General features: G+C 40.0%; 3 protein-coding genes across 5 annotated transcripts in view; 2 read left to right on the forward strand and 1 right to left on the reverse strand.

The window, feature by feature from the left end:
- Positions 1 to 15,508, forward strand: part of LOC137214904 (zinc finger protein 649-like) — a 23,965-nt gene extending 8,457 nt beyond the window's left edge. Inside the window, exons 2-6 of one of the 2 annotated variants that reach the window (XM_067719325.1) lie at positions 276 to 474; positions 2,699 to 2,849; positions 3,125 to 3,220; positions 7,809 to 7,907; positions 14,795 to 15,508. In XM_067719325.1, the coding sequence (XP_067575426.1) occupies positions 460 to 474; positions 2,699 to 2,849; positions 3,125 to 3,220; positions 7,809 to 7,870 (324 nt within the window). In that variant the 5' untranslated portion in view covers positions 276 to 459 and the 3' untranslated portion in view covers positions 7,871 to 7,907; positions 14,795 to 15,508. Of the gene's footprint in view, positions 1 to 275; positions 475 to 2,698; positions 2,850 to 3,124; positions 3,221 to 7,808; positions 7,908 to 7,971; positions 8,109 to 14,794 lie in introns of those variants that run through there. The other variant, XM_067719324.1, reaches the window with a different exon arrangement.
- ZNF613 (zinc finger protein 613) overlaps positions 1 to 16,666 on the reverse strand; it is a 60,137-nt gene extending 43,471 nt beyond the window's left edge. Inside the window, 2 exon segments of the mRNA XM_067719038.1 lie at positions 13,909 to 13,967; positions 16,416 to 16,666. Of these exon segments, the coding sequence (XP_067575139.1) occupies positions 13,909 to 13,967; positions 16,416 to 16,536 (180 nt within the window). The 5' untranslated portion in view covers positions 16,537 to 16,666.
- LOC137214794 (zinc finger protein 84-like) overlaps positions 16,595 to 18,996 on the forward strand; it is a 39,318-nt gene continuing 36,916 nt past the window's right edge. Inside the window, exons 1-2 of one of the 2 annotated variants that reach the window (XM_067719052.1) lie at positions 16,595 to 16,734; positions 17,919 to 18,008. The gene's annotated coding sequence lies outside the window, so the exon portion shown is untranslated. The remainder of the gene's footprint in view (positions 16,735 to 17,918; positions 18,009 to 18,996) is intronic. The other variant, XM_067719051.1, reaches the window with a different exon arrangement.

An 18,996-nucleotide genomic window follows, 5' to 3' on the forward strand; every position in this document is an offset into this window, starting at 1 on the left:
GATCTGTGTGGGAAGTCTTCTGCCATTCTTCTGCCAGGCTTTGTGCTGTGCTGGTTTTCCTTTTCCATATTCCCTTTCTCATTCATGCTACTTATACTTCACAGAAGGCATACCTCTCTCCATTTAGATTGTTATGTTTTACTGCCTCAGGGGCATCAAATAAAGGGACAGTTAGAAGCACTGGCCTTGACTTAAGGTGGGTGAACAACAGCAGTGACAGCATCTGGGCCCAGAGGGAATATATCACCCAAATGAACTTACTCTTCACTCCACAGGTCCTGGCTTCGAGGAGCAAGAGAAATCAAGTAAAGGATGAGGAGGAGGTTCCTGGAGTTGCATATGGTCATTTCGTGGGACATCCGTTACCTGAGACTGAGATTTTGGAACAGAAACTTAGGGCAGATCCAGAAGAGACTAAAAACAACATCCTAGTTACTTGGCATTTCCCAAAACAAGAAAATGATGAAGGCTCAGGTGACTTTTGGTTTGTTTTATTCTTGATTCCCTCATGGATTTCCAGAAGGCTGGGAAAAAAAAGCAGTCCAATTAAATGAAAAGTATTAATTGGGAAAAAATGGGCTCTGGGGAGAAATAAACTACCTTCAAAATCATGATGAAGTAGAATCAGGTATATATTGTTCATAGATTTCGTACTACATGACCAATGTTGGTATATAATGTATGACTCTGCAGGTCCCTCCTGGTTACATAAACCATCAACTTGCATGTAATCTGTCAGCCACTGCAACCAGAGAATCATGATAAGTTATTTGATATGCATTGAATCTGAGGAGAAGGCAGATAATTTCCTCAGGAGATGTCACTATTTCATGGTACTTAAGTCTTGGGAAATTTCTTTGATGGTTTCTTTCTAGAGGTGATAACATTCATTGTGTTCATAGCATTCTTCTAATATTGATAGATATACAAGCAGGTTGTGTATGGCTGTTTCTTATATGATTATTCTGAGTCCTCTGCTGGACTAGACCAAGTAGAATTCAGTGCACACAGTTTTTCAAAAGACCACAGCTTGGTGACTTATATACCCACACTTGTTTTGGGCTGGTTTTATCCTTGAATAAAACCTAAAGTGCCCAGGAAAATGTAAGGTTTGCACAGTTATCAAAGGACATCTGTGAACAGGTTGTAGGATGGGTGTTTCAGTACAGATTTGGCCACAGGGAGTTATAAATTCTTGTTTGGTAATGGCTTGGGTTTTTGAGATCCACAGTTTGCTTTAGAACTTTACCTTATCTCAGAAAATACAGTGCCCTTCCATGTGTTCAAAATCTAGTTATTACTGTACTTTTCATGCCCAAAAAAGTTAAATATTTTGTGTAGATAGGAAAGAGCTAGATGTTGTTATATTTAATTGGAATAAAATTAGTGAACTATATTGAAAAGAAGAACTCATCTAAATATTGAAACTAGCAAAATAATAATCATCAAATTGATGTTTGGTCAGTTTAAAGCAATTACATCTAATCGTGGTACTGCTACTGTGCCATTCAACGAGGTACCAGTATTTTTGTGTGTGATGACGGTTATTATGTATTGACACTAAATTTAAATTCCCAAGTTGATAGAGCTATTAAAAATGAAATAATTGATCAAGTAATAAGGAAAATTTAACCAGAAAAAGTTCAATTGCTTATAAAATTTTGATAAATGAAAGAGAATACGCCCCCAAGAATCTAGTTGTTACCTCCCACCTCCTTATTGCCTTTATTTTATTTATTTATTTAATTGCCTTTATTTTAATTAAACAAATGACTCGTTGTGGTATAATTTTATATATATAGTCTTTGTCTCTGGTTCCTGCCACAGAGTTCCTAAAACCTTTGGAATTTCCTCAGAGATAGGAGTGTCTTTTTTTATCCATAACAAGCCCCTTTGAGCCATATGTGTGCTAATTAGGTGACTCAGGATGGACCCCTAGAGAGCTTCAGGGTGGGAGCTGATCCCCAGAAAGACCAAGCCTTGATTGGAACTTCTGGCTCTACCCTCTGATCTCAGTAGACAGGAGAGGGGCTGGAGATTGAGCTCTATCACTTGTAGGCAGTGGTTTAATCAGTCATGCCTATATAATGGAACGTCCATAAAAATCCCAATGGGGTTCAGAGAGCTTCCAAGTAGGCAAACAGTCCACTTTCTGGGATGGTGACTTACCCCAACTCAACAGGGACAGAGGCCCTTGCACTCAGGACCATTTTAGATTTGGCTCTATGAGCCTCTTCATGTGACCATTCATTTGTGTCCTTCATAATAAACTATAAGAGTAAGCATAATAATTTCCTGAGTTCTGTGAGTGGTTCTAACAAATTATCAAACCTTAGCAGGGAATTTATGAGAACCCCCGAATTTGTAGCTAAGTTGGACACAAGTGCAGGGAACCTGGAATCTGGGACTTTGGACTGGTGGCTGAAGTGAAGGCAGTCTTGTGGGACTGAGCTCTTTAGCCTGTGGGGCCTGATGGTAACTCTGAGTTGTTAGTGTCAGATTAGGATTGAATTCAAAGACCAAATGTTAGGACAAAAGATGCTCCTAGTGCTTTTATCACCTAGGAGACTACAAGGGTTTTAGGAGTGCTAAGCCGGCAACCAGGGACATAGAACATTATATATATTTTCTATTATTTCACACCTTCCATTTCAATAATGAGAGAAACACTCTTATCACATGGACTGTGTTGTTACAGGGCACATGGACTGTGTTGTTACAGGGATCGCTGACACTGAAGGATGTGGCCGTGGACTTCACATGGGAGGAGTGGCAGCTCCTGGACCCTGATCAGAAGGACCTGTACAGGGACGTGATGCTGGAGAACTATAGCAACCTGGTGTCCGTAGGTGAGGACGGCTCCCCTGTGTCCCTTGGACGGTGACTTTTCTTTCTTCACCTTCTGAAAGAGTTGTTGTGTCTGTGGTGCTCTGAAGTGGAAGATTTTCAGTCTCTTCCCCCCCGGTCCCAGATGAGAAGGTATAATCTCTCCGCGTTTTAGAGACAAGCCTTTAATTTCCAAACATGCAGATCGTGCAGTCCCTAAAGTGTACCATTCTCATAGCATCACAGATCCCTAGTGCCATTTGATGAGCCTAAGTCTTCTGTTATTTCCCACGAACAGGGTATCAAGTTAACAAACCTGATATACTCTCCAAGTTGGAACAAGGAGAACCACCATGGACCTTAGAAGATGAAGTTCACAGTCACCCCCATCCAGGTAAGTGAGACAGAACCAGCAAGAGGGGGAAGGCTGTGGAAATCACTTTCTAGTCCTTTAGAGAAGGCATCCCAGTGGTGAGGGTGTCTGAGGATACAGAAACAGCCTCCATGTATCCCTTTCCTCATATGAGAGCTCTTTTTCTGTGCAAGAACTTAGAGGAAAGTATACCACTTTATCTCATCTTGGAATGAATCCCTGTTTATTTCTTCTTAGATGTCAACTTTCACCCTCCTAGGATTATTCTTGCTTGGTTTTTCAAATCCTCCCATTCTTCACTTGTTAGAGTATGATTTTATGTTCCTTTCACATCTCTTGGTATGAAATTCCTCCTTCCGTGTCTCTCTTCTCAGACAAAACTTTGAATTCATCATTGTCTTCTGACTCATACACCTTTCTGCTCCATTGTGAAATATTTATTTCCCTTTACGACATCCAACTGCACCTCAGGTGCCTTACTCTTGTAGTAATGTGGTCTCTTAATGTGTATTCATCTGCTTGCTTGACTTTTCTTTTTACCCCCTCTGAGATTCTTCAAAGGTTCTGTTGTCATCCCTCTGCTCTGTCTCATAGGCTATAAAACCTTACTTTATTCAAATGTGTTAAGCTTTTTGTGGAGACTTGCAATTGACATGTCCCTTAACACTGTCTAATATACCTGCTGGTACCATATATTTTAACCTGTCTCCATGGCAATTCCCAATGAGTTCACTCTTTTTGTGTGAGAAACTAGAACCATCTTCCCTCCCAGAAAATCCCTTTCCAACATCCTTTTTAAAATTGAGATTCTCTTGTACTTCTGTACATCTTAAATCCTGGCATTACCTTGAATCTTCTCTACCCTCTGGGCTCCTGTATTTAATGCCTCTGCTGTTCCTGTTCTTTGTGTAATTAGGAAAGACGTTTCTAAAATTTCTCATTCTCATTTCCTAGCCTAAACGAAATCATAAAACCTCATGCCCACCTTACTGTAGTTCCTTTTTATATTTGTTAATTAATCATTCTCTTAGTTAAACTTTAGATGTTGCTGGATTCTTTTCCCTAAAGCTATCTTTTTCCTCCTCATAGTCTGATGGCATTAAGTCCCAGTTGACCATATTACTATGACATAGAAATTTCTCTTCTATCAAACACCTAAGTCCCCACTCTCAAAGAGGAGGCAGAAATTTAACAAAAAGAGAGTTTCAGTTTTATAAGATGAAAAGATTTAATGGAGAGAGATAGTGGTGATGGTTATACACCACTGTGAATGCATTTTAATACACTGAACTGTACACTCAGAAATGATTAAGATGGTAAATTTTGTGTTATGTGTAATTTATCACAATAAAAATAAATGGGAAAAAATTCACAGATACTATGTCTGGTGGTGAAAACGACTGTAAACACCAAACCATCAGCATGGAAAATGACTAGAGATGAGGTCAATGGGGTCATAACTGGGGGTTTGCAATAGGTCATTTGGTCACATAGGGCCTTGTCATCCATTTCAAACACTTGATTTTCCTCCTAATGAGAAAACCTTTAGAAGGATTAGGGTATAGCAGTGATGGGATATAATTTATGTTTTAGAGGTATCACCTTGGCTATCAGTAGAAAATAGACTGGAATAGGCAGGTGTTGAAGCAGAAAACCAGATGTGAGACCTGGTTGTTGGTGACTTCAACCCAGCTTGAGGATGGTATGAGAAGATTCTGGAACAATAAAGACTGAATTTGCCACTTAAGTAGGTATGGGGTATGTTTGTTTCCTAGGTAACAAATTACCACAAACTGTGTGACTTGAAACAACAGAAATGTATTCTCACGGTTTTAGATGCTAGAATTTGAAAATCAAGGTATTGGTAGAGCCATGCTCCCTTTCAAAGATCTAGGAATGAATCCTTTCTTGTCTATTCCTCGCTTCTGGTAGTGGCCAGAAATCTTTGATGTTCCTTAGATTGTAGACACATCATTCCAGTCTTTGCCTCTGTTATTACATGGCCTTCTCCCTGTATGTCTGTGTCTGTAGCCAAATCTCTGTCTCCTCAGAAGGACCCCAGTCATTGGATTAGGGTTCACTCCAATCCATTTTGACCTGGTCTTAACTTGATTACATATGCAAAGACGCTGATTCCAAATAGGGTCACATTCATAGCTACTAGGGGTTAGGGTTTAAACAGGTCTTTGGGGGACATATTCAACCCACAATATGGAGTGTGAGAGGGGAAAAAAACAGACGGAAGATGATGCTAAGTATCTTTGATAGAAGAGACTAAATTTAGTGGGAAACAAAGAAATGTCTTTCAGAGCAAAGATTTTATGAGCAAAGCTAGGCCAAATCTTCATGTAATATTTACAAATTAAGCTTTTTAACATGTGAAATGTTTCTGCTATCATTGAAGGCTGTACAAAATTCAAGTAAATGGTAAATATAGAGACTATTTCAGAAATTTAGAAGAAAAGTAGCCTAAAGTGGTATAGAGAGAATGAAGAGTGATAGTATCATAAAGTATCTTAGGTGAGAGAAATAGCTCAGTTTTGAATTAAGATGACAAGGAAACATGGCAAGAAACTGGAAATGTGCAAGGCCATGTGGGGACTGTCAAAAGATTGGCCTGAAACCAGCCATGTGGAGACCAATGTTTGAAAGTATTTGTTGGGGAGCTAGTGGAGTGGAAACTTAGATAAACTGGGTACATCATGGTAATGTAAACTTTTATCACCAGGCTTACTGTTGTGACTTTTATGTGTTAATAATAAAGGAGGCATGGTGGAGGTTAGGTTTTGTATATTCTAACTCTAGATAGTCTTATTTTTAACCTCAGTGGCAGCATTATAGAAATAATAAGGTATAGCCAGATGTTCTAAGAAAAACTAAAGATAAAATTGTCACATCTTGATTCAGGAGGAAGGTGGTCCTATAAGACCCTTTAATTAATGCCAGCAGAGACATTACTGTATGATTAAGGAAGAAGACGCTATTGTTGGCAAGTTGAGAGATTAGTATATCAGGGACAATGAAATGGGAAAAATTCCACCATGACATCCATACAGGTACAGAATAGTGAAGAAGGTGAGCATTCCCATGTCTGGTGCAGCAGATCTGCTTCTAAAAAAGACTGTGCCCCATTAGCCTGTTGTGAAAGTCCATCAGGATCATCATGTCCCTTTCTGTGGGAACGTATGAGAATGTGTCACAGCTCCATGCAAGGTTAGAATGTGAGATTGGTGCTTTGGGAAAGTGAATTTGATGATGGTCTACCTAATGAAGAAGAATGGCAAGTTTTATCAACAGGATGAGCACCCAAGAGTCTGTTAGAATTTTCTTGAAATCATGACCTCTATGTCCAACATTCTGAGTTGCCTCTTTGATGTATATGTTCTAACACCCACGTCGTCTTCTTTCTCTACCAGCATGGTTATGTTAGGGTCTCTTCAGAGGGCTCTAGGAATCCCAAAACTCTATGTTGACTGACTAAAGCTTTCATCTGTGCCTTCATCTTTTTTCAGTCTTCATGTTTCTCAGAAAGTGATCTCATACAATACTCTGACCTTAAATAATATATATTTCTTTGTTTTGGGTTTTTTTTTTTTTTTTTTTTTTTTGGCTGCGCCGTGCAGCTTGCAGGATCTTAATTCCCCAACCAGGATTGAACCTGGGCCCATGGCAGTGAAAGTGCTGAGTCCTAATCACTGGACTGCCAGGGAAGTTCCCTTAAATAATATTTACATACTGATGTTTCCACATTGCTATTTTCAGTCAAGACCTTACTCAAGTCTTATCATCTGACTGGCTTTTCCGTGTCTGTGCTTGGATATTATCTCAAAAATGATATGTTTCAAAATGTACTTGGTTTCCCTCACATTCTGAACTTGGTTTCCCTCACATTCTGAAGTTCGGTGATATTCCTCATCTTGTTAAAAGGCACTACCCAACTACCCAATGGGTCAAGCCAAATACTCAGGCGTGCACTTTGATTCCCTCTTTTGTTACCTCTCCTCACATCAAATCCATTAGTGAGTCTTGTTTATCCTTCCTTCCAAATAAATCCTGATATCTTCCACTTCTTATTTCCTTTGCTTCTTCAAACCACTGTCACACTTGGAACTGCCTACTTTATTCCTTATCTTATTTGTTTATTGTTTCCCTTTCCACCCATAGAATATGGCTTCAGTGAAAGTAAAGAATTTTTACCCTGACGGCTGTTATCTTTTGGGTTGTTTGGTGTTTTATATTACTGTGTTTTTAACAATTTCCAAGAGACAGGAGTTAGTGTTTAATGGATACAGAGTTTTTCAGTTGGGGAAGATGAAAAAGAACTAGAGATGAATGGTCGTGATGGTTGTACAACAATGTGATGGTACTTACTGCCACATAAATATACACTTAAAATGGTAAAATTTATCTTATATATATTTAACAACAATTGTGAAAAGTTTTTTTTTTAAAAAAAGATAAGGTACTTTTATACTTGGAATTTCTTTTATATTTGATATCATAGGTTTTCCATTAAAGAGCCAGCTCACTCCAAGGTATTTTTTTTAAGTGTTTATTGAATTTGTTGCAATATTGCTTCTGTTTTATGTTTTGGTTTTATGGCCATGAGGCATGCGGGATCCCAGCTCCCCAACAAGGCACCGAACCTGCACCCTCTGCATTGGAAGGTGAAGTCTTAACCACTGGACCACCAGGGAAGTCCCCCAAGGTATTTTTGAAGCAGTTTTATTCCATATGATACTCATGGAAGGGTTAATTGTTCTCTTTCCTAGAAATTGATAAAGTGGATGATCATATGCAGCCACACTGGCAAAACCAAAGTATACTGAAGATGTTGGAACAGTGTTATGAACAGAATGCATTTGAGAATATTATTTATCAGAGCAAAAGTTGTTTTCCTTTGAGGCCAAATCATGATGTATTTGATTTACATGGGAAAACTATGAAATCATATTTAGATGTAATCAACCTGAGTACAAGCTGCAAAAAAATAGAGTCTGCTGAGTTTAATGGAGATGGGAGATCCTTTCTCCATGTTGATCATGAGCAAACTCATACTGAAATTAAACATCGGGACATACACAAAATAGAGAACACCCACGAATGTACTGAATGTGGGAAAGCCTTCCTCAAGAAGTCTCGGCTCAATGAACATAAGAGAATTCATACAGGAAAGAAACCCCACAGATGTAGTGTCTGTGGGAAAACCTTCTCCAAGAAGTTCAAGCTCACTGAACATCAGCGAACTCACAAAGGAGAGAAACCCCATGAGTGCCGTGAATGTGGAAAAGCCTTCCTCAGGAAATTTCAGCTTACTGAACATCAGAAGACTCATACAGGAAATAAACCCCATGTATGCAGTGTATGTGCGAAAGCATTCTACAGAAAGTTCAAGCTAACTGAACACCAGAGAACTCATACAGGAGAGAAACCGTATGAATGTCCTGAATGTGGCAAAGCCTTCTTTAGGAAGGCAGAGCTCGTTATACATCAGAGAAACAAAAGAGGAGAAAAACCCCATGTATGCAATGAGTGTGGGAAAGGTTTCTCCAGAAAATCACAGCTCATTCTGCACCAGAAAATTCATACAGGAGAGAAATCTTATATATGCAGTGAATGTGGAAAAGGTTTCATACAGAAGGGCAATCTTATTATACATCAACGAACTCACACTGGAGAGAAACCCTATGGATGCACTGAATGTGGTAAGGCCTTCAGCCAGAAGGCATGCCTCATAGCACATCAGCGATTTCATACAGGAAAGACTCCCTTTGTATGTACTGACTGTGGAAAATCTTGTTCACAGAAATCAGGACTCATTAAACATCAGAGAATTCACACAGGAGAGAAACCCTATGCATGCAGTGACTGTGGGAAATCCTTCACTACAAAGACAATGCTCATTGTCCATCAAAGAACTCACACGGGAGAGAGGCCCTATGGATGCAATGAGTGTGGGAAAGCTTTCTCCCACATGTCATGCTTGGTTAAACATAAGAGGACACACACAAGAGAGAAACAAGTAGATTCAGTGAAGGTGGAATATCCTTCCACAAAGGGTCACAGCTTATTAGATACTAGTGAACTCATGCAGGGGGAAAACACTGTTAATATGGTGACTGTGCAGATGCCTTCTGCAACCCCTCAGACATCATTAAACATCAGTGGGCTCCTAGCAGATAGGAATGTAGTCCTTATGGAACAGCCAGAGGCCAGAGGTGCACCCTCAGGAGATAACAGAGAGTTTGTGCAGGAGAGAAACTTCATGAATGCAATGAATGTGGTTATGCCTTCAGTGGTCAATTATATCTTATTTTATGTCACAAAAAACACATAGGAAAAAACTGGTACATTCTATTTGGAAAAGCCTTGAGCAATAATGTATAGCTGATTATATGGTTATGTATAAAAAGCAAACCTATGAAGGCAGAGGTTAGGAAAGCTGTGTTTTGGAAGACAGATCCTATTATCAGTGATTACCAAGGTCATCAGTGAGCTTATAGTGTGTAAAAATATGAGAGTGGTAAAGTCCTTCCCTCAATAGGTGTCATTACATACTGGAGAGAAATTTGGAAGGCAGTGAATGTGGCAGGGTTTTCTGCCCCATCCATTAGCTGATGAAATCATATACAAATAAAACACTGTGAACACACTAATTGTGGAATATCTTACTAAAGTTCTTGTGAAGCAAAGCCTGTGAAAATGAGAAACATTCGAGAGCTTTATGTACCAATTCCCACTTCATAATACATTACACAATATACCTGATGTATATTTTTGGACAGGAAACCTTAAACAATATTCCTAGTTACTATGCTTATGATTCCATAATTTTAAGGAGAAAGACAGTCTACCCCATATCACTGGTTAAGGTTATCATGTTATACTCATTTCTCCTAATTGTGGATTCTTTTTCTTTTTTTAAAAAAAAAATATCTTCAATGCCCACCCAATATATGATTAGCTGCTGCATTTCTTAGGCTCTAAATTTATTTAAATATTATTTCAGACAACTGAATTCCCTCACAACAGAAATGAATATTAAATTCATAAATATAACTTAATGTCCTTGAATGAGCTTAAGTTCAATTTATAAATAAGACTAAGCATTATACCATAAAGGTCACTATAAATGTGATTTTTAAAATTTTCTGGACTTGAAAAGGTAGTGAAATCAGGTTTGCAAAATGAACTGAAAGCCCAAGGACAATTAGTAATTTAAACCTATAAATTAACTAACAAAATACATTCCAACATAACTCTTGGTAGTTTTTCTGAAAACATGAAAATAAAATGGGCAATTTGAACACAAATTAAGATGACTCTTCTTGCTTCCATCCTAGCTCTCTCTTCTCTGACTATCCAAATTATTCTCAGAATCCTGGGAATATGAAAATCTAAACTGGATAACTATTCAGCTGCATTCTTCCCTCTGGAGATAGCTCCCTGCCCAACCCTTCCCTTTGCCTCATTGATGGAATGGATATAGATGTCAGGAAGAATGTTGGGGTGGTTCCATTTCCTCTCAACTAAGGGACTCTCGAGTCTTACATGTTTGAGTGTCACATGAGGAAGAGAAAAGTAGATCATAATAGAATCAACTGTGGCCTGGTATCATACTTCACAGAGCTGGATCGACTGAATCAGATTGGGAATAGGTCAAGGAGCTCTGGAAGTGTGGGCTCAATCTGGTTCTAGACTGGAATACTATAGGCCTTTAACCAATCTGGCAAATACTTTCAGAATCTCTATAATTACTGAGCTGTAGCCAGGAGTAATGTCAGTAGGGACTGGCATAAAACTGATGTAGCATTAAGGTTCAGACCAAGTCTACTGCTGGAAAACTGGGATTTGAGGAAGAGCATGAGGTCAGGTCCCTTAGGGAGAAGCTAGGAGTGGAGGCATGTAAGTAGATGAGGTATCTTAATGGCATTGTAAATGATTTTTAAAAAACACATGATGTAAAAACTTAGAATTACTTGAAGAGAACATCTCAATTGTTTTCTTAAGGATTTTAATGTGGAATATATGAGGATCTTAGATCATGTATAAACATTGCTGTATCAGTTTCAATACAAAGCAGAAATATAACAAATATCAAATATCATCTTCCTGAGTTTGTGCTCAAATATAAGGTCTTGAATGTAAGTTATAGTCTGTAAAATTTAGACTGTAAGCTTCATGAAGAAGTAACAAGTACTTCTACTGTTTAGGGACCTTCTGTTAACCCCTATATTACCAGATGTCTAGAATGTCTGACAGAGTAGGCACTCATTGTTAATTGGCTGAGTCTCATCCAATAAGCAATCTGGTCTTGCTCAACTGAGATCTAAAGTAGGATCAGAAAGGACCGAACTGTTTCCAAGTACCTTTAATGTATCTCAAAACAAACCTCAAGAATATTTATAGGAGTGCAAACACATTAATTAACAATGTTTGTCATCCAACCAAAAATTACCAAGCATGCATAAAAGCCAGAAAGGGTGACCAATATTGAGAAAAACCAATCAGAAGTGACCGGAAACTGACAATGCTAGATTGAGCAAACAAGGACAGTATGATAACTGTATAAAAATTTATAACTGTATTCCATTGGATCAAAAAGTCAGAGAAGTGATTAACATGTTAATTATAACAATATGTAATGGGGTTTAAAAATATTTTATATGTTACATGTTCATATTTTATAAGCCCTCCCATAATATTGTTTCTTCATTCACTATCTTGAGAAGAGAGTGGAGGGCAGTTTGAGAGATTTCCACCTGGTGTTCCTCACAATGATACCTCTTACCCCATTGGCTGAGAACTCAAGGCTTTTCTCTTTTTAATAAAAGCTTTTATTAGCTTTTGTTCTCTTTGTACGTGAGTTTCTTTTGCCTTGTCATCAACTTCACTGGTCTTTTCTTTTGCATACCCTAATAGGTTAAAAAACTGCTCATGCTTTTTAAGACCCCCCCAGCACAGCCCCTTGTATCATTTTGGATAGTTTCTATTGCTGTGTCTTCAAGTTAACTAATCTTTTCTTATGCCATGTCTAATTGCCATTAATTCCATCAGTGTATGTTTTCTTTCAAATTGTAGTTTTTAATCTCTAGAAATTTGACTTGGGACTTTCTTTTTATATCTTTCACATCTCTATTTAACATGGTTTACTTTTAACCTATTCGTCACTTAATATTTAAAGTGGTTTTCTAGAAGGTAACATATAGTTAGGCCTTGCTTTTTTATCGAGTTGACAATATGTCTTTTTATTGGGGTGTTTAAATCATTTATGTTTAATGTGAGAATGTAGTTAGGTTGAGACTAAAAATGTACAATTTGCTATTCATCCCACCTATTTTTTTTTTTAATTTATATTTTTGGCTTGTGCTGGGTCTTCGTTGCTGTGTGTGGGCTTCCTCTAGTTGCAGCAAGCGGGGGCTACTCTTTGTTGTGGTGCACGGGCTTCTCATTATGGTGGCCTCTCCTGTTGCAGAGCACAGGCTCCTGGCACACAGGCCTCAGTAGTTGTGAAACGCAGGCTCAGTAGCTGTGGTGCACGGGCTTAGTTGCTCCGCAGCATGTGGGATCTTCCTGGGCCAGGGCTCAAACCCGTGTACCCTGCATTGGCAGGCAGATTCTTAACCACTGTGCTACCAGGGAAGCCCCCATCTATTCTTTGCTCCCCTTTTCCTACCATCTTTTGGAGTAACTGATTATGTCTTATGATTATTTATCTTCTTTGTTGGCTTATTTTATTTATTTATTTATTTATTTATCTATTTATTTATTTATTTATGGCTGCACCATGCACGGCTTGTGGGATCTTAGTTTCCCGACCAGAGATTGAACCCTGGGCCCCCAGCAGTGGAAGCACGGAGTCTAACTGCTAGACCACCAGGGAATTCCCCATAATTTTGTTATTTAAGTGGTTCCTTTAGTTTACAGCATGTATCATTAACTTGTCAGTATGAGTATTATTATATATACCTCTTCGTGTATAGTGACAGAATCTTATAATAGTATACTTCCATTTTCTGTAGCCAGATTAGCTTCATTGAAGAGACTGTCTTCTGGATGCTTCTGGGTTATGTATTTAGGGGATGGGTAAGCTGGTTTTACATGATAAATCTACATTAGCATTCCTAACTCCATATACTTTTGGATACTTTACAGAATATGGAACAAGGAATTTCTGGCATTTAAACTTTAATGTAGTTCACCTTTAAGTCAAGTTTCAGTCAACCAACCAAGCAAACTGTTAGAGCCATTCTCACTGAGCTCACACATAAAAGCCAGAATCAATTCATAGTAAGCCCATATTAAATTTGCTTGATCCAAAATCATATTCCTTCCACCATGACCCCACAAATGTTTCCCAGGTTTCTACTGAACACATTAAGCAACATTTTAAAAAGATAAATACTTCATGACTACATTGGGTTTATCCAAAGAATGCAAAGTCGGTTAAAAGTTGTCTAATTTTATAAACAATGTAATTCACCACTGTATTAGACTGCTCTTGTTGCCATAACAAAATACCAGAGTAGGTGGCTTAAACAACAGAAATTAATTTTCTCATAGTTCCAGAGGCTAGAAGTCCAAGATCTAGGTTCCGGCAGATATAGTTTCTGGTGAGACACTGCTTTCTGGTTTCTCTTCTTATAAATAAGGACACTAAACTTCCTGGAGCCCCACACTTACAACCTCATTTAACCTTAATTACTTACCTTAGGAGCCCCATCTCTGATTAAAGCCACACTGGGTCTTAGGGCTTCAATATGTGAATCTGAGGAGACACAAACATTCAGTCCATAATATTCCTCCACTGGCCCTGTCCCCTCCATTTCATGTCCCTCTTGCATGCAAAATACATACATTCCATCCCAACAGCCCCAAAAGTCTTAACTCATTCCAACGTTAACTCTAAAATCTATATCCAGGCCTTCTCTGGTGGCGCAGTGGTCGAAATCTGCCTGCCAGTGCAGGGGACATGGGTTCGATCCCTGGGATGGGAAGATCCCACATGCCGTGGAGCAACTAAGCCCATCAGCGCAACTACTGAAGCCGTGCGCCTAGAGCCCATGCTCTGCAACAAGAGAAACCACAGCAATGAGAAACCCATGCACTGCAACAAAAAGTAGCCCCCAGTCGCCGCAACTAGAGAAAGCCCACACAGCAACGAAAACCCAATGCAGCCAAAATAAAATAAAATACAATGTTAAAAAAAAAAAAAGTCTATATCCGAAGTCTCATCTAAGTCAGATATGTGTAAGACTTGAGGTACAATTCACCGTGAGGCAAAACTCCTCTCCAGCTTTGGACCCCTGAAAACAGGTAAGTTATGTGCTTCCAAAATACAATGGTGGGACAGAGGTGGGATAGATATTCCCATTCTAAGAGAGATAAATAGTAAGGAAAAAAGGGGTGACATGTCCCACGCAAATCCAAGACCTAGAGAAAAAAATTCCATTAGATCTTAAGGCTTCAGACTAAAGTCTTTTGTTCAATGCTCTACCCTCCAGGAATTTTAGGTCACAGTTGTAGGTGGGAATAACACTCGCTACAATGAGGAAATAAAACCAAGTAACTTTACTTTTCCATTCTGCACACCAGTAGTGAGACAGGCTGGAATCTGGGACACTTTGCTGCAGTGCTTGCACCTGGACAAAAGTCTCCTCCCGCAACAGAATACAATGAAACTACAATAGAAGGGACTAAAAATAACTGCTGTGTATGCACAGTTGGGGCCAATTATGAACAAGATACAAGACCAAAATCCAACTGCCACTTCTGAGGTACTGAGAGCAAAAGCCAGGGTCCTGTGCTTAATCCCTGCACACAGCCCTACAGGGGATGGGCAGACTACCTAAACCACCCTCCTGCCCCACCCCTAGACCTGCGCCCTACCCTCATCCCATTTAAGGGACCAACTCCCCACCCCCCTACCCCCAGCAAGAAAGGGAACCTGTTACTTGTTTTCTCTCCCTCCTGCTGCAGCACCAGTCACAATAAAGCCTTGCCTGAGTTTCTTATCTGGCCTGTTACCAATTTCTATTGATTAAAGAGTCCAAGAACCCTGGTCTGTAACAGTACAATGTACAGCTCCACGAAAAAAAAGTGTTATTTTTGTCTGCTTTTATACCTTTCATATTTCCAGCACCCAGACCTCTGTTTGCCACACAGTACGCATTTTATAAACATCTGCTGGGTCAATAAATGAATGATTAACCTCTTTACTTCGAAGGTTCTCTGAGCCAGGTTGTACAATTATAGGGAGTGCGGTTTAATCAGTTGGGCTGCAATACTTAACAGAATCACTTCCCTTTGTCAGAGCTTTTTTTTAAAAAAAATAAATTTATTTATTTAATTTTATTTTTGGCTGCATTGGATCTTCGTTGCTGCGCGCAGGTTTTTTCTAATTGCGAGGGGGGGGGTACTATTCGTTGCGGTGCGGGGGCTTTTCTTGCTGCAAAGCACGGGCTCTAGGTGCCCAGGCTTCAGTAGTTGTGCCACACGGGCTCAGCAGTTGTGGCTGCCGGGCGCAGGCTCAGTAGTTGTGGCACACTGGCTTAGCTGCTCTGCGGCATGTGGGTTCTTCCTGGACCAGGGCTCGAACCGGTGTCCCCTGCATTGGCAGGTGGATTCTTAACCACTGCGCCACCAGGGAAGTCCCTTTCTCAGAGCTTTTGCTTTAAAGTATTTCCCATCTTTGTGGAAGCCCTGGCTCTTCCCACCGTGGTTGGGGGAACCACGCTTCTTCGCAGCCTCAGCCCCTTTTGCCAGCCCCTGATGCCGTGTTCCCCATTTCCCTCCACACCAGTCAGAACAAGAGCTGTATAATCCTGCGCTTTGCCCACTCTCAGACCAATGCTCTCCTCAGCGGTTCCCTAAACCCTACAATGGCCTTAAATGCAGCTTCCTCCAACACCCCCTCCACCCAGCATTCCACTAGCCGGTTCTCCTTCAATTGTTGCTAGGCTTGGCTTGGGTCCCTCCCCCCGCCCCTAAATTTCTTTGAGATGGTTGCGCTTGTTAGCTTCTCTTTATCCTTTAAATCAAAGTGCCTTCATGTCCGCGACCATCTCTGCGCTCCCTGCAGAGATCCGGGCAGGCTTGACTTTCTGAGAAGCTAAGCTTTTGTGCAGCGCCCCTGGCGAATGCTGCAAAGTCGGGGCCCAACGGATCAAGTGACCTGGAAAGGGGGTGAAATAGGTCGTTTTCAACTGCTTCTCACCGTTTTTGACCTTCCCGCGGAATGCAGGAAAAGGAAGACCTCCCCCGTCGTTCGGCAGTGCGTGGGAAGATGGCGGCTCCCGGTAAAGACCCTCGAAACCGGCGCGGAAATATTGCGTCATAGAAGGACCAGGAGGAGCCAGATTCCGGGGGTCTCTGGAACTGCGGTTTTTGGACCTCGTCGGCCACCATCCTTTCAGCTTCAGAGGGTCGTGTCCGCCGCGTGGGTTGGTCGCCGGGCTGCAGACATTGAGGCAAAGTGTTTAGAACAGCGGTATCGTGATTTGCCTCCAACGGTGAAGACGGGGTTCATCCATCAGGTCAGTGTCCGGTTCTGGGCGTGTCTCGGGGCCAGGGAGAGCGCGTTGGGGTGTTTTGCTGTTTTTGTTCCAAACGACGTAGAGGTCGGTCTTGGGGGGAAGCGAGTAGTGATCCTCGCTGGGGTGTTGTGTGTTAGCGGATCAGTCGGGGAATCCGTGTTGAGAGTTCCCCATGGAAAGGGAGGTCACGGGGTTCCGTGTTGAGACGAGAACTTAGGAGGTTCTTTGGAGAGTAGCGTTTGGGGTGGCTGAGGTTGGGGGGATTGGGAGTCGTATCTGTGTTGGGGACAGCGTTTGGGGAGCTTATCGCATATTTAATTTAGAAATGGGGTTTCTGGTCTTCTTGCGTCCATGTTTACTGTATATTCCTATTGAAAATAGGTTTTCGGGTTCATCCCGACCCAAGTAATGACATTCTCATCCTCCTAAATACGCCTCCAGAAAACAACTCTTGTTTAAATTTAGTATATCTCATTTTTAGCGTTGGGATCAGGTGTGTAGGTATTGGTATAATTTTATATATTTTTATCTAACTTCCTGTCATAACCATTTCCATATTACAAACTCTTTGGACGTTTTCTTCTTTCTTTTCTTTTGAAAAAACTGTTCCAGGGCTTCCCTGGTGGCGCAGTGGTTGAGAGTCCGCCTGCCGATTCAGGGGACACGGGTTCGTGCCCCGGTCCGGGAGGATCCCACGTGCTCACGAGCGGCTGGGCTCTTGAGCCATGGCCGCTGAGCCTGCGCGTCCGGAGCTTGTGCTCCGCAACGGGAGAGGCCACAACAGTGAGAGGCCCACGTACCGCAAAAACAAAAACAAAAACTGTTCCAGTTATGTTCCATCACCTGGGTGTTTTGGTTGAGGTAGAACTGATGTAGATCTAGGTACTACCCTTTCAGGAACACGTGATGGATTTCCTCTAACTCAAGTTTTTTTGTTTTTTCTTTGACCAGCTGTGATTTTTTTTGTATGTGTCTTGGACATGTTTTATTATGTTTATTTGTAAGTAGTTTACACTTTTGTTGTAACTGTAAATGGTGTCATTTTTTCCCCATATGACCCCGCTCCCTCTTTTTTGTTTCTTTTATGTAATCTACAAAAAATTAAAAAGATATGCTGATTTTGTCACCTCATTCCACTCATGTTATTACTGATAGCTTCAAATTGATTACTTCATCTTTTCTAGTTGAGCATTTTTGTCATCTGCAAATAATGTTGGCCAGGTAGAAAGTGATGGGACTGGAGTAAGAAGAACCTGCTTCTGCCTCTGACCTGGGTAGGTTAATCACTGAGTTAAGCTTCATCTGTTGTGAAGAAAGTTGTCATGGGTCCCACTTCATAGCTGTTAGAAAGATTAAATGAGCAAAAGTTCTTTAAGTACAAAGTGTAGTGCCTGGCACATGGTATAGTCTGGATACATAAATGGTACCTGCACTTTATCAAGTTATTATTCTTTCTCCAGGGCTTCCCCACCCCCAGCTTTATTGAGATGTAATTGACATAAAACATTCTATAAGTTTAAAGGTGTACAACGTGTTGATTTGATACACTTATATATTGCAAAACAAACCACCATAAGTTAGCTAACATCTGCATCATGTCACATAATTAGCATTTCTTTTTCGTGGTGAGAACATTAAGGATCTACTTTTTTTAAAAACAACTTTCAAGTATATAATACAGTATTATTAACTGTAATCACTATGCTGTATATTAGATTCTCCTCAAAGGCTTTTTAATTTTATTTTCATTCATAATTTCTTTCTCTTTAAAATTTTCTTTGATTTATGTTGCTAGATTTCCCAATATCTTATATTCCTAGAAGAAACCATACTTGTTCATAATGATTTGTTTTTTTAACATGGGGCTGGATTCTATTTGTTAATATTTTATTTAATATTTTTGCATCTAGAAATAAAAAGATGTTTTGGATTTGCTTCAAAAATAATGTGTGTGGTGGGAAATAATCTAGTGGTTGTGGGGAAGTGAGTGGTGGTGTAGATAAAAAGAATTAGATTTGAGTTGATAATTATTGAAGTCACATGATGGATGTGTGGAGTTTGATTATACTGTTCTTTGTTGGGTTTTTTTTTTTGTACATGACGTTTAATTATACTGTTCCATCTTTTGCTTGAAATTTAAAAAAAATTTTGTGAAAATTTATAGGTGAAACTGATCTGTACTTTCCTTTAAAAGTTTTTTTCAAGTATAATGAGAAAAATTAAAGAATAGAATATTACAGCACCTTAGAAGCCCCCACCTCA

The sequence above is a fragment of the Pseudorca crassidens genome, chromosome 20, assembly GCF_039906515.1.
Source record: "Pseudorca crassidens isolate mPseCra1 chromosome 20, mPseCra1.hap1, whole genome shotgun sequence".
Taxonomy (NCBI): Eukaryota; Metazoa; Chordata; class Mammalia; order Artiodactyla; family Delphinidae; genus Pseudorca; species Pseudorca crassidens.